This window comes from Sinocyclocheilus rhinocerous, unplaced genomic scaffold (genome assembly GCF_001515625.1).
Source record: "Sinocyclocheilus rhinocerous isolate Xijiao unplaced genomic scaffold, SAMN03320098_v1.1 scaffold2466, whole genome shotgun sequence".
NCBI classification, from domain to species: Eukaryota; Metazoa; Chordata; class Actinopteri; order Cypriniformes; family Cyprinidae; genus Sinocyclocheilus; species Sinocyclocheilus rhinocerous.
In genome coordinates this window covers 200379-215515 of record NW_015656265.1, presented here as the reverse complement: position 1 = coordinate 215515, position 15137 = coordinate 200379, and the positions used below count along the sequence as shown (strand labels likewise).

The window sequence follows — 15137 nt, the reverse complement described above, 5'->3', positions numbered from 1 at the left end:
CAGCTGCTAATGAGGCATCTATGTATGTATATCTATGTCTGCATATACCAACAGCTGCTAATGTGGTTATGCTAATCTCAACTCTCTGTTAGGAAATTGTGTTTTCCTGCATGGCTTCGACAACATACAGCAATAAATGTCCCATGGAGTTAAGAACGATATTATTCTTGTCTATAAAAAGACGTTTAACTGTAAATCACAGAACAATCGGTTTCTGAAGAGAATACAAGCAACAAATTGTCAGTGAGAACGATTTAAAGGGTAAATGCTGCAACTCATCATAAACGGCTGCAGATGTCACAGCAAAAGAGCACCGCCGTATGTTTGTGAACAAGCTGAACCCCACATCTCTGACTAACTGATGAACGGCAGATTGTCTTTCACGGGAGCTACCCTCCCTGTGGTCGTCTGCGTTTACAGGCCACTGCCTCTCAGAGCAATCAGGCCCCAGCAGGCTTTACTGCGCAAAACCAAGCAAGCCCGATAGTGTGCATATGAAGGCACTGTAGATCAGCCATCGGTGTCGCTCATCACAATGTCCAGTCCAAGCGGGGTGAGTCACGGTGAGCCACATTCACTGTCACAAAACACTGATGGTACCACACCAAACCACTCATGGGAATCAGGACAGGAAATAACCATTTCCGACATTGTATGTTATACTTCATAACGGAGTCAAAACGAAGCTGTATTTATCTGCTTGAGTAAGTCATCGAATCACATTACCCACAATTCCAATGAATGACCTAGATGAAACATTAATGGATGTGAATCATGTTTGTTTGATGATCTGTTATACACGTCATAAGCACAGAAGCCTGTGGGACAGTCTGGCAAAATGTCTCGCTCAGGAAAACCCAGCCAAGCAAATTAATTAAACACTTTGCCACATGCTGAAACAAACCCATGATTAGGAAGAATCTGGCCAACATCAATGTGAAAATGGTAATTATGAAAATATTGGAGAAAAAAAAAGGTCAGGTTATTCCATTTTCATGAAAAAAAAAATATAATTTAGGATCTAAAATTAAAAGCTTAGTTCGTCCAAAAATTAAAATTCATGAAGATCATTTACTAACCCTAATGTCATGCAAAACCTATGTCTTTCTTCTGTGGAAGGCAAAGTGTGATTTAAATTAGAATTGATCTAAATTTAATTCAGTTAGCTATTAACTACTGGGACTGGATGACTAATTCAGTGAGTTGAATCTGCAAGAAGCAGATTCGTTAAAGAATAATTTAGGTTTGTGAACTGCATAAAATGATTAAATGACAAATGCAGATTCCAAAAACAATTCAGTCAAGAATTTTTCTGTGAGTAATGACATTAATTTGGTTCTTTCAGTCTGATCTTTCAAACAAAGTTTTTGTATAACTTCAAAAGACTTGGAATATACTTAAAAACAAGACTCACCGATTCATTCGATTTTGTGAAATCCATAAACTGATTCACTGAAAAGTACAGATTAAAAATTATTTGGTCAAGATTTTCTGTGATTAATGACCTTAATTTTGGCCTTTTCTTTTGCACAAAGTTTCTGTATAGCTTTAAAAGACTTGGAATATACTCATAAATCTGATTCATTCATTAATCATTCAGTTTTGTGAACTGCATAAACTGATTCACAGAAAAAGACAGATTCAGTCAACATTTTACATTAATTTTGGTCTGTTCTTTCACACAAGGTTTTTTGTACCTTCAAAAGACTTAGAATACAAAGTTTTCTTTAATGATTCTCTTTTGAATATATACTTAATAACTGGATTTGTTAATGAATCATTCAGTTTTGTGTAATGCATAAACAGATTCACTGAAAAATACAGATTCACAAAATGATTTGGTCAATAATAATGTTAATTTTGGTCTGATTTTTTTCACACAAAGTTTTTGAATAGCTTCAAAACACTTAGAATATAGCATGTTTATAGCGCAAGTCATGTGGACTACTTTATATTGCTTTTTGTTTTTCATTTTGGAGCTTGAAATTCTTAGTCCTTAGGGTAAAAGTCATAAAAAGATGTTTTGTTTCCTGCTTACATGCATGAAATGATTTAATTTCATCCAAATGAATACATTTCACCCATGGAAAGAAAATGAACCATAAATATTCTCATTACAGTTTATCAGTTCAGCCAAACTGATTATGTGAGCTGCATAAAAGATTTGAGTCTTTGAGAGCTTCATGGATGAGCATGTCTATTGAGAATAGCAGCATCCTTAGATTTAATACAAGACAAACAAGATCAAGAATGAGGGTTAAGGTAGGCTTACAGTTTTCTTAACCACTTCGGTAATACATATCGTAGAAGATGTCAAAAATTATTTTGAACATGATATAAACGTCTTTGGGAATGTTTTATCAACAGCTAACAGTAATAGGCGTACTGAGCCACGCTATCGCTCATTGCATTTAGTCATTTTCATTCACAAGATAGCGAACCACACATCTCTTGATTACCGCATCTGCTCGTTCCCACGATATCCCAGTCTTCAACCTTCCCGAAGCTCTGAATATGTTTATAATGAAATATCAAGTGCTTCTGAGGATGAGCGCTGAAGAGACATCGTGGGTTTGTCGTGCCGTGTCGTTTTAGCCTCTAAAGACCGCGCACGCATTTTCAGTTTGAGCTCGGACTGTAATGTGATGAAGGCCTGCTGCTGCTAGTGTCGTTTGTAAAACCGGTGAATTGACAGGAGTGGGATGTTAGCCCGAGGGATTTGTAAAGTGTGGCAAGTAGATTATGCAAATTGAACACGTTATCTTGATCGGTTCTGAAAATAGATGGGAAACTGAAAAAAATACAATGAAGAACTTAAAATGAACTTGAGTGGAGTTTTGGGTGTGTGTTTGGGGTGTGTAGTGGATTGAAGGCCTCAGTCTTTTTGATACTTTAATAATTAAGTTAATGTGTATTTAACCCAAAATGACTGTTTGAGGTCTGATTCACCAGGAGCTAGATTTACACAAGACTCAACAGTTGTGCAGATATACTGTATAGGGGTTTGACTATGATTCAGTTTTTGAAATTAAATTCACACATAGGTCACTGTAAAATGACTTGAATACACCTCTGCTATAATGAGCAAGTTTCTAAACTAAAATGAATTTTGATATTTTGGCCAGCATAATGTAAAAATGCCCTACACTGATATAATGCTGAATAAAAACAAAACAAAACTTATTAAAAATTTAACATCATCATCATTATTATTATTTATAATAAAAGCAGTTTTGGTAAAATATTTGTAATATTTGAAAAAGATAACTTTTGTTTGCCATAAATAAATAAATACATAACAATTATTATTATTATTATTTTAAAAACTTTTTTAACTTGTTCGCCATATGATGCACACAATATATGAATATATTAACACAATATATTCATACTTCTTAGCGGGGTGAGTCACGGTGAGCCACATTCACTGTCACAAAACACTGATGGTACCACACCAAACCACTCATGGGAATCAGGACAGGAAATAACCATTTCCGACATTGTATGTTATACTTCATAACGGAGTCAAAACGAAGCTGTATTTATCTGCTTGAGTAAGTCATCGAATCACATTACCCACAATTCCAATGAATGACCTAGATGAAGATTAGCTAATGCTGCTGTCACGCATGTCACTTAACACGGCAAAAACCGCATTCAACACACTCTTAATAATAATAATAATAATGATGATGATGATGGTGATGAACACAAACACATTTTACATTAAATTTAAACTTTTCTTAAAAATTGTATAAAAGTTTTTCAAAACCTAAACCAACATAAGAGTACATACGAGTGTTGTAGACTAGATTTTTAAAGGATTTTTCCTTTTTTTTTCAACATGGATACTCTTATTTGTTAAGATAATTAAGATTTGTTCATTTGTTTTATGTAGATTGTCTTGCATGCATTGAATTTCATGCAAAAAAAAATGCCTTAAATGATTTTTTTTTTTTAAGATTTATGAGTATATTTCCCAGAACTCATAGAGGGATTTGTAAAGTGTGGAATCAAAGTGAATTAATCTATCCATATGTAAACTGGTGCATTTTTATATAATGCAATTTAATTCACTGGATTCATAAATGTTTTATATGGCTTGTAGTGTTCAAAACAATTACAGGTGCATCTCAAAAAATTTGAATATCGTGAAAAATATCATTTTTATTTTGTAACATTTCAAAAAGTGAAACTTTCATATATTCTAGATTCATGTAAAGTAAAACATTTCAAAAGTTTTTTTTGTTGTTTTGGCTGACTCCAGCTTCAGTCCACTCCTCGTCAAGCTCTCCCAAGTGTTTGAATCAGCTTTGCTTGCCAGTATTCTCAAGCTTGCGGTCATCCCTGTTGCTTGTGCACCTTTTCCTACCCAATTTCTTCCTTCCAGTCAACTTTGCATTTAATATGCTTTGATACAGCACTCTGTGAACAGCCACCCCTTTCAGTATTGACCTTCTGTGACTTACCCTCTTAGTGGAGGGTGTCAATGATTGTCTTCTGGACCATTGCCGAGTCAGCAGTCTTCCCCATTATTGTGGTTTCAAAGAACAAGAGATACCTGGGATTTACACTGAGGGATGGTCATTTAATGAAACTCAAATGTAAATATTCTAATATTTTGAGATACTGGATTTTTTATTTTCATGAACTGTAAGCTCTAATCATCAAAATAAAAAAACTTTTGAAATATTTTACTTTACATGTAAAGAATCTAGAATATATGAAAGTGTCACTTTTTAAAATAAGTTACAAGAAAAAAATGAACTTTTTCACGATATTCTAATTTTTTTAGTTGCACCTGTATATGACTGCATTCACTGACAAACACATATAACCTCACAATCACATTTTCACAACCGGCCAGTACAAGAGACTATTGTCGAGACAATCTTTCTGTAATTTGTCAAACAATGTTTGCTATGACCTAACTTCAGCAAAAGGGAACAGCCCTTTGATATTTAACATACATGCAATTGCAGAGCCTTCTAAAAATAGGAGGAGGAAGATGACATCTCTATAGCGGAGGGCAAATGAGCACTCTGCTCTCTGACCTCATCCTGCTCTGAGACACGAGGCAGAGGAAATATTTCTCAAAATGCCATTTCAAATGGCAACAGCATACAAAGCCACATTCATTAAAAAAAAATAACATAACAAAATAAAATAACTTAAAATAAAATAATAAAATGAAATGAAAAAATAATAAAGCATTATAATTGATCAGTAGAACTGATAAACAATATTTTATTTTAAAAAAGCAATAGGACCAAACCCTGGTGCAGAACTCAGTTCAAGGTCTTGAGCATTCATGCAGCTACGATCAATTCTGCTTGAGCTAAACGCGGGAATCTGTCCAGATATACTGTTGCAGCCGTTGCGAGATATGATCAGGCAATGCTCTATCAGTGCTACAACTTCCTCCAAATGCACACACACACTGTCTGCAAACTGCAAATTCATCCTCGCTATTCTAATTTAACTCAGTTCTTATGATTAATGGGATCTCACGTCTTGGAATTCAAATTCTGATAAGGAAAGAGGATTAGCTCCTGAATGAGAGAGAGAGACAAGCATAATAAAAATGCAATTTTTCTCCTTGTTCTTCTGAGTGTTTCAACAACATTTTTGGTCAGCACTGAATAATGGAGTTCATTGCTAATTAACTATATATGTCATTTACTGATTGTTAGTAACTTCTGTTTTAAAAGTATCTTCACACAACGCCTCTTTTTAGAATGTGACATTCTCACCTCTCTGCATGACCAATTCATGAGATCTTCTATGCACAAGAGATGAAAAAGTTGAAGCAAGTTAAGCGACTCAGAATTTCTCCCCTGGGCAATGAACATTCACTCGTTCAACTTCAAAACACATCAGCAACTGTATTACAATATCTTAAACATCACTGTAGAGCATCACTGTAGATCAAGATGCAGAGGAGTGCCTCATGGTTACGTACTGGGGCACAACTCAATTTTCGTTTGACATAATTTTACCCAAGTGTTGAGGTGAGTACCTCAAGGCTATGTACCTGGGCACATTTCCTTTTGCCTTGGATTTCATTATACCGTAGATAGGAGCTCAGGAATACCTCAAGACTATGTAAGGGGGCCATTCCTGTTATGCAATACCTTGTGAATTCTATAATTTATAAATAAATAAATGTGTGTTGTAATTAAAGCCAGACTATGTTTAAAAAGAGTATACAAGACTTTTATAAAAAGGTTCTGGTCAACCTGAAACAATTCAACTTTATTATTAATTATAACTTCATTAATAACTTCATAATTTATAAATCAATGAACAATTAAAATAATAATTTGAAATAACATTACTTCTGTATTCTGTAAATGTATATGTTTTGTTTGAAATATTTTTGAGAAAAAAGCGTGCATATTTTTTAACAAATTGCCAGTTCTTTTATGTTAGAAGTTGCATAGCTTTGTTAAAAATGGCAATATAAATAAAAGAAGTTAAATTATTTAAAATTCACACCATGTTCATTTTAGTGTGATGCTGTGATTCATCGAGGCATTACCACAACAAGAATGAGAAAGTTTCTGGCATTACAGAAATGAAAATTGGATAAAAGTAAAAAAATAATAATAATAATAAAGTTTTAATAAAATAATATGACAATGCAGCACCATTTGTTAGAAGTTACATAGCTTTCTAAAAAATGGCAATATCCACATAAATCAAAATAATTAAATTATTAAAATCACACAATGTTAATTTTATTGTGATTCTGTTATATAAGACACACTAAATGGTTATATATTATTATTATTATTATTATTATTATTTAATTTTTTTCATTTTAACATTTATCCAGTATATTAAGATATAAAAAGTATTGCATAATAGGAATCACCTAGCATTTATCGATGAGAATCCCATAGGCTATGTCCTGGGGCACAACTCATTTTGCTTGAGACATAATTTTAGACATAATTAATTATAGAAACAAAGCAAGGAAAAACACATGACACTTGATTAACACGAGGGTTCAGAGCAGCAAACGCAGTCACTCGTGGTGAATTCACAGAGCTGACGTCTATTACGCACACCCTAGAGCTTCATTTGCGCATTTACCATTAGAACCGATAAGCGAATTCGCACTAAACTCGATTTATAAGTCTGAAATCCATTCACTTACCTTCGTCATGCATTCTCTGCAGGCAAAAAGTCAGGTTTCTCCTCCAGCTTGGCATGGCAAATAACTAAGAGTAATGCGTTATGCGGAGAGAGGCGTAAACAGACGCTCGTTTGTGGTGATGATGGATAGGGAGCCCGCGGCCGGAGATGTGTCGGTGGTCAGGTGTATCGTGGACAGATCCTGTGGTGTTCATGCAGTGGTCCATGAGCGGGCATCAGCTGTCACTCCTGAGAGCGGAGCGCAAATGACTCACGAGTGTCACCGCCTCACCAAAGTGTGTGAACGCGTGGACCGCCAGAACGCTCTCAGATCCACGCAATATGCCACAGCAAACTCATTAACCCTTACCTTCTGATGGGCTCGGAGACACATCCTACCGTTCGAGACGCTTCTGAATAATTAGCATATTCATACACCACGGGTTAGTTTACATTTTTTACTCCAAGGTACTGTATGGTGTGTAGATGGTAGGCTACTTTGTTAGTAGAAAGATCCTTTGACGTTTTAATTGGCTAAACATTACTTTTCTTAATTTTAAGAGAAAATTCTCAACTTTTTGAAATGATAAAACTATATTTTGCATAAATTTTATTTGTTATATATTGTGATATAATGAATGAAGCACACCGCCTGTCTTCAACATATTTGTACTAATTTCAGTTTAAATGCAATAAAATAAATTATTTTTAATGATTTAGTTTTATTTGAAAACTATTTATATAAAACATTTATTTATGTTTTATAACACTAATATTATATATTTTATATATAATAGAGTATATTTTTGTTGCATAAAGAAAATTGTGTTTGTTATATATTGTGATATCATTTTAATGACCATGAAGCACATTCCTAGCAAAAGTGAGAATCATCTTTGCATTTTTAAATTAATATCATCTTAAGACTACTTAAAAAATACTACTTTTTTTTGTTAATATCACCTTACAAATAGCCCCAAAAATGTTACAAATAAATTATGAATTAATAATTAAATTATATAATAAATTTTAATCAATAATTGACATAATATATTTTTAAATACTTATTAAAAAATATATTATTTTTATAAAGAATATTTGTTATTTGTTATATATTGTGATACAATTTTAATGATAATGAAGCACATGCCCTAATGTAATAAAGTAAAAGTGCAAATCATCTTGCTCAAACTTTTGCTTCAATTACATTTTATAAATGTAATTATATAATTCATTATTTTTTTTAAATATACTATTTAATTAACTTGTATATCCAAAATATTTTAAATTATTTTTAAAGCAGACTCGTCTCCATCCTTGATGAGGCCGATGACTGTAGTGTCGTCTGCGAACTTCAGGAGCTTGACAGAGGGGTCTTTAGAGGTATACTATTTAATTAACTTGTATATCCAAAATATTTTAAATTATTTTTATTATTTAAAAATGGCTAATTAATTTAATTTTTGTCATTATTACCATAAATTAGAACATTTTTAATATTAAAGGAATGAGAATTAGAAGTAAAAAAGCTTAATAAATACATACATGCATACATGTCACAATGCAAAAAAATATATAAAAAAGTTCAGTGCAAGTATTTATGCAAAATATGGTAAAAAAAAAATAAAAAAAATACAGGGTTTAAACTTCAGCAATATCAGTCTGCAAATTTTGATTTGGTAATTGGAGCAACAGAATCTAAAAGAAAATGGAAACCGTGTACTGAAAAATGGTGAAATGTACTGAAGATGAGTGATTTGGCTCCTGTAATATGAGTAAGAAACTTGTCAGAACTGCAAACCGATAGTGCTAAGCCGATGTGTAACCCAGTGTGTGAAAATACGCATTTCTCAAAACAATCAATCAACCTGTTATTCTAAGTGACACTTCACTTGCGCTTGTGAGAGGCTGGAACACATTTGGAGTTTTTTTTCCCCCCATTCCAGATGCAAACTCATAACTGGAGGCTGAGGGAGGGTTGGCAGGCCTCTGTGCTGATCTCCTGAACCCTTGGGCAACTCTGCCAAATCTGTAACCGAGGCATAATTTAATATGACAGTAATGGAAACAACTGCCATAGCACGTTCACGCTGGATGTTTAGATGGCATGTTTATTTGACAGATTTTGCAGGTGATGCCAACCATTTCATTCATGGTTTGGTTGTTTTATGGTGCTCCAGGTATTGCAATTTGAAATATGTTGCAAAGTCAACATGAAACGCTGTTTGCAACCATTTATTCCTATGCTCTCATGGCAATTTGTAGCTATTTTATGTTTTGGCAAATTAGTGGATAATTCATATGGATTTGTACAATTTGTATTCATACCTTTTCATACGACCTTTGATGGTTAGGTTTAGGAGTGGATTGTCATGCTTTTTTCTGAACAATAAAAAAAACGCACATACAGATCATACATTTGCGTAATCAGCGTACAATTCACTCCCATATGTATGCGATTCATATGGAAGCTTATTTCCGCCACAGAATAAAAATATTAAAGTTTATTGCGAATTATTCTTGTAATTGCGAGATTATATCTCACAATTTGGACTTTTCTCTCAATTGTGAATTTATATTGGCCAATTGCGAGTTCAAATGTAGCAATTCTGAATTGTAAAATCAGAATTCTGTGGAATTACATCTCGAGAAAACTGTAGCGCTCCAAAGAAAATTTAAAAACAAATGCAATTTATAAAAATTACAAATATGTTTTTGTAGACTTTTTAGTCTTGAGTGGATCAGTGTGCGGTTAGCCACCCTCTTGCTCATTTGTGAAATTACATCTCGCAATTGTTATGAACTCACATTTCTAACTTTTTTCTATGAATTCTGGGTTTACATATTGCTGTTAATAACTCGCGATTCTTAATCGAGACTTAATTGAAAGTTTATGACTTGCAATTGTGAGAAAAACAGTCTGAATTGTGCGATAAAATGTTGCATTCTGGTAAAAATGTACGAATAACACAAAAGATATTTTGAAAAATGTTGGTAACCAAACTGTTGCTAATTGCACAAAACTTGTACGAATTGTACGAATTAGTATTTTATTTTACGAGGTGCCAAATTCATAGGAATTTGTACGAAGGACCACCCCCTAACTCCGCCCCTAAACCTACCCCTCACACAAATCGCACAAAAACGTACAAGCAAAGTCGTACGAATTAGCCACCTCGTAAAATACATACGAATTGGTGGTGGGATAGTGTTGTATATATACATATACAATACATTCTTTATAACCATTATATTGTACATAATTACATTTTAGACAACATAATTTAATGAAATTATTACGAAGAAGAAGAAAACAAGTTAGTTATAGTTTAATATAGAAAAATGTATTCTTCAATGGTCGTGTTGGTCTTGAAACACCATTGCGGCCAATATATTTGGACCAGCTTTCATTTATCAACTTTTTTTTTTTTACTTCTCCATGAATTATTTCTCAACATAATTGACATGTTAAGAATTTTTACAAATAATACAAATCAGCTCAAACATCCTGTTTGGAAATGAACCAATGGAAACGATCTAAAAAAAATATAAAAAAATCAGGGAAAGGTTGAAAACCAAAACAAAATTTCATATCCGCTCCGCCGTATGGGAGTGAGATGCACTTTTAATGTTCAAGAAAAGTCTTTGAGGGCAGAACGATGTCTGATTGGAGGTGTGAGAGAGGAGACGGACTTCACTGCTCGTTCTGCTGGCTGTCTGTGATGGAGGTCACGGCCCCCTGGCCTTTGTTGACGTCACTGATACAAGCCCACTGTCCATCCACTGACTCCTTCCACAGGGTCACCTATGCGCAAAAGTCAATTGGAAGCATAGTAAATGACGTGCTTTTCATTTTTGGTTGAACAATCCCTATAAAAACACCAACAGGTTAGACGTCAAATTTACAGTTAATATCACAGTGATTTAAGTGAGTGTTTTATTTGTCATTAAACTAATTTGATTATCTATTCTTTAAATAGTTCACTCAAAAAAGAGAATTTGCTTAAATGTGTTCACTCTCAGACCATCCAAGATGTAGACGAGTTTGTTTCTTCGTCAGAACAGATTTGGAGAAATTCAGCATTTCATCACTTGTTCACCAATGGATGCTCTGCAGTGAATGGGTGCCGTCAGAATGAGAGTCCAAACAGCTAATTAAAACATCACAATAATCCACAAGTAATCCAAACCACTCCAGTCCATGTTTTAAAGTGAAAAGATACGTTTGAAAGAAATTAATTGATGGACTGGAGTGGTTTGGATTACTTGTGGATTATTGTGATGTTTTTATCAGATGTTTGGACTCTCATTCTGACGGCACCCATTCACTGCAGAGGATCCATTGGTGAGCAAGTGATGTAATGCTGAATTCCTCCAAATCTGTTCTGATGAAGAAACAAACTCGTCTACATCTTGGATGGCGTGAGAGTGAATAAATTTAAGCAAAGTTTCTTTTTTGAGTGAACTTTTTCTTAAGAAACAAACTCATTACATCTTGGATGGTCTGAAGGAGAGTACATTTTCAGCAAATGTTCATTTTTAGGTTAACCATTTCTTTAAAACTGTCTATTAGTGCTTTAAACCTTAGTTCAAAAAAATAACAGTTCAAACGGTCAATTTGAATCAATTAATTTAAAACTTCATATATACAAAAGCAAAAAAAGCTAAAGTAATATGCAATTAAAATAAATGTGGGTAAACTACTTGTTATTACAATATATTGGGGGATATGAATAACAATCTCTTTTCAATATTTAATGTATATTTTTTAACTATACTGTATTTAGCTCTTTAAGCATTTTGAATTGAATTTGCTACAGTAGTTGATTTGAAAAGCCATTTTAAGCAGTTTCAGAGTAAATGCATACATTATTGTTCAAATGTTCTGGATTTTTAAAGAAATACTTTTATTCTGAAAGGATGTGTTAAATAGACTGGTTAGTCAGGTTAGAGGCCGTTAGGAAAAAGCAAACATGTCTTCCTGTTCCAGGGACAGCGACGCAATCTTGCTCATCTTGGTGGGGTAAGATAATTTTGGCAAGCAAACAAGGTAATGAAAACACCTTCAAGAGCGACTGCGTACACACCATTAGCACAAAAAAAAAAAAAAACAGTGTCTGCTTTAGCTGCATAGAACCACCTAGTCAGGACTGTATTTAACCTGCGCTTATTTTCAAAGCCCTTTTGCATTATTTAGCTGTCTGTTTTATGAATGCATCAGATAATGGCACCTTCGTCTGAGAGTAAATGGCTCGACCCGCCGCTCGCCGTCACCGTGAATAATTACAAGGCACAGCGTCTCACCGAAAGCGCAACAACCCAGAGTCTTCATTTAAATAACGGCGACGTCAAGGACCGATTCCCTCACGCTGGGCCGAGTGCTGGGTGACTTAACCTCAGTCATTAATTCCTGAACCTGAGAGTGCTTTAATAGTCAGGCACTGTAAAATGAGTAATGATGCTGGGTAAATGCAGTGCTGTAAGCTGCCCACATGCTCCAGCGGAGCATCTTCACTCCGTAATCCCACAGGATGAGAGCCAAAGACTGTCAACATAAGTTTCATGGTGAAAAGTGAACGAATCACAATGAATTTGTCAGAGAACATTCACGGCCTGTCCTTTAGTTGGTGACGGGATGAATCATGTTTGGCACACAGCATCCTGGAGGACATCCAGCCTTTAGTATGAGAGCATTTGTTAGCATTTATAAAAAGTACTATTGAGAAACTATTATAGTTTTTATTATTATTTTACATTAGTTATAGTAAATTAGCTACAATTTTAGTGAAGATTTAGTTTTTTTTTTTGTCAATTTTAGTAGCTAGTTTTAGTAAATTAGCTAAACTTTTAGTAAAGTTTTTATTTTTTTGTAAAAATTTAGTAGCTATAGTAAATTTAGTAAATTAATTTAGTAATTATGTTTTTGTCTTTTTCGTTTTGTTCGTTTTTATGAAGTTTTAGTTTTAATTTTAGTATATTACGCTAAACCTAAACAAAAATGAGAAAGGTTGCCTTGGCAACTAGCTGAAATAAGTTTATTTTCTTTCAGTTAAAATTTATTTTAATTTCAAGTAAGGAAATGTTTTTTTTTTTAGCAGTTTTAGTTCTGTTTAACTGCTCATTTTTATGAACTGATTTAAAACGTTACATTAAAAATGAGTAATAAACATGTAATAAAAGGTAAAAATAAATACTAAGCAAGTAAAATATATTCAGGTAAATATTGCTCATTATTACAATATATTGGTGGATATAAATAAAATGATAAAATATTCTTATTTATATATAAACTACTGTTCAAAAGTTGTTGTTTTTTCATGTTTTTGACAGATGTCTCTTCTGCTCACCAAGGCTGCTTTTATTTCAACAAAATTACAGTACAGTAATATTGTTAAATGTTTTCACTGTTTAAAAATAACTTCTCTATTTGAATACATTGTAAAATGTAATTTATTCCTGTGATGGCAAAGCTGTATTTTCAGCATCATTACTCCAGTCTTCAGTGTCACATGATCCTTCAGAAATCATTCTGATATGCTGCTCAAGAAACATTTCTTATTATGACCAATAGTGTTGGGCAATATGCTCTATAGTCATCATATCATCCTATTGCCAGCCTGTGAGATCGCCGATACATTGTGCTAATTTATTTAATTATTTACTTACTTAGTTTCATAGCCGGAGAGTGAACCAACTCCAAAGTAAGGCTAAAAGCAGCCAAATGTTAGTGTAATCTATTAACTACACATTAAATCTTAAATTTCAAGTAGCATATAGATGTCATAAAATATTTTGCATAAGACTGAATTTGTATTTAACACAACAATTTAATAAAAACATTGAAAGTTACTAATTATAATGCTTAAATTTCCTCTGTTATTCAAACAGCAGCTACAGAAAACGAGCAAAGAATATTGACATTATCGAAGAACATCATCACTGATTCCCGTTATAATCAGTGAATCTACACTGTATGATGAATAAATCTCGTATACTTACATCGCACGTGCATTTGCACTTTGTTGTTTATGATGAGAGAATTTGCGAGTCAGAACTCCGCTGTTTCAGCGATGACCAAAGACTATAGAATGCCCAAGACGTGTCAGTTATTCAAACAGCAGCTACAGAAAACGAGCAAAGAATATTGACATTATCGAAGAACATCATCACTGATTCCCGTTATAATCAGTGAATCTACACTGTATGATGAATAAATCTCGTATACTTACATCGCACGTGCATTTGCACTTTGTTGTTTATGATGAGAGAATTTGCGAGTCAGAACTCTGCTGTTTCAGCGATGACCAAAGACTATAGAATACCCAAGACGTTGGTGATTTCAAATATGAAATTTAATCGTAAGCGTGAACAGTTTGAGAATTTGATGTTTCCCCATTCAAAGTGATAGGAGCTGCACTTGCATGCCCGAGAGGCGTTTCAAAGATGGCCGCCGAGTGACATGACTTGCCTTAAAGGGACTTTGGCGATGACTCATCTAAGCACCTCTGATTGGCCATTGCGTTCATAAGCTCAGCATAATCATGTATGATTGGTTATAACGCGCTAGGCCTGGGCGATAAAACGGTATCGATAATTAGAGAAATATAGAAGCTCAATGCGGGGAAGATCTTGATTAGGTGAAAACCTAAACTAAGCCATTCACACAGAATGCATATTCAGCGCAAAATATGACTGCTGCACTCGCGTTTCACACAAGAGATGTAGCCATGCAAAGTTAAAACAGTTTAAACTTTTAGAAAACACGTCACAAATTTGTGGAGGTTTATTCCTTTTCACTGCGTCTCATATGTTTTTAAATGCAATCTGTGTGAATGGTGCTTCAGCTCTTTGTATTAAGCAATGCATAAATACATGATACTGTTTTGTTCATAATTGTTTATGCAATTTACGAAATTATATTAGATTTTTATGAGTTAATTTAGACGTAATGCACGTTTTTTTTATAGAGTTACTTCCTTGCGTTGACAATTTAAATG

General features: G+C 33.7%; 1 protein-coding gene across 1 annotated transcript in view; it reads right to left on the bottom strand.

Annotated features, from left to right (window-relative positions):
• Positions 1-10453: 10453 nt before the first annotated feature.
• LOC107719942 (protein SEC13 homolog) overlaps positions 10454-15137 on the bottom strand; it is a 12577-nt gene continuing 7893 nt past the window's right edge. The window contains exon 9 of the mRNA XM_016527496.1: positions 10454-10945. Within this exon, the coding sequence (XP_016382982.1) occupies positions 10835-10945 (111 nt within the window). The 3' untranslated portion in view covers positions 10454-10834. The remainder of the gene's footprint in view (positions 10946-15137) is intronic.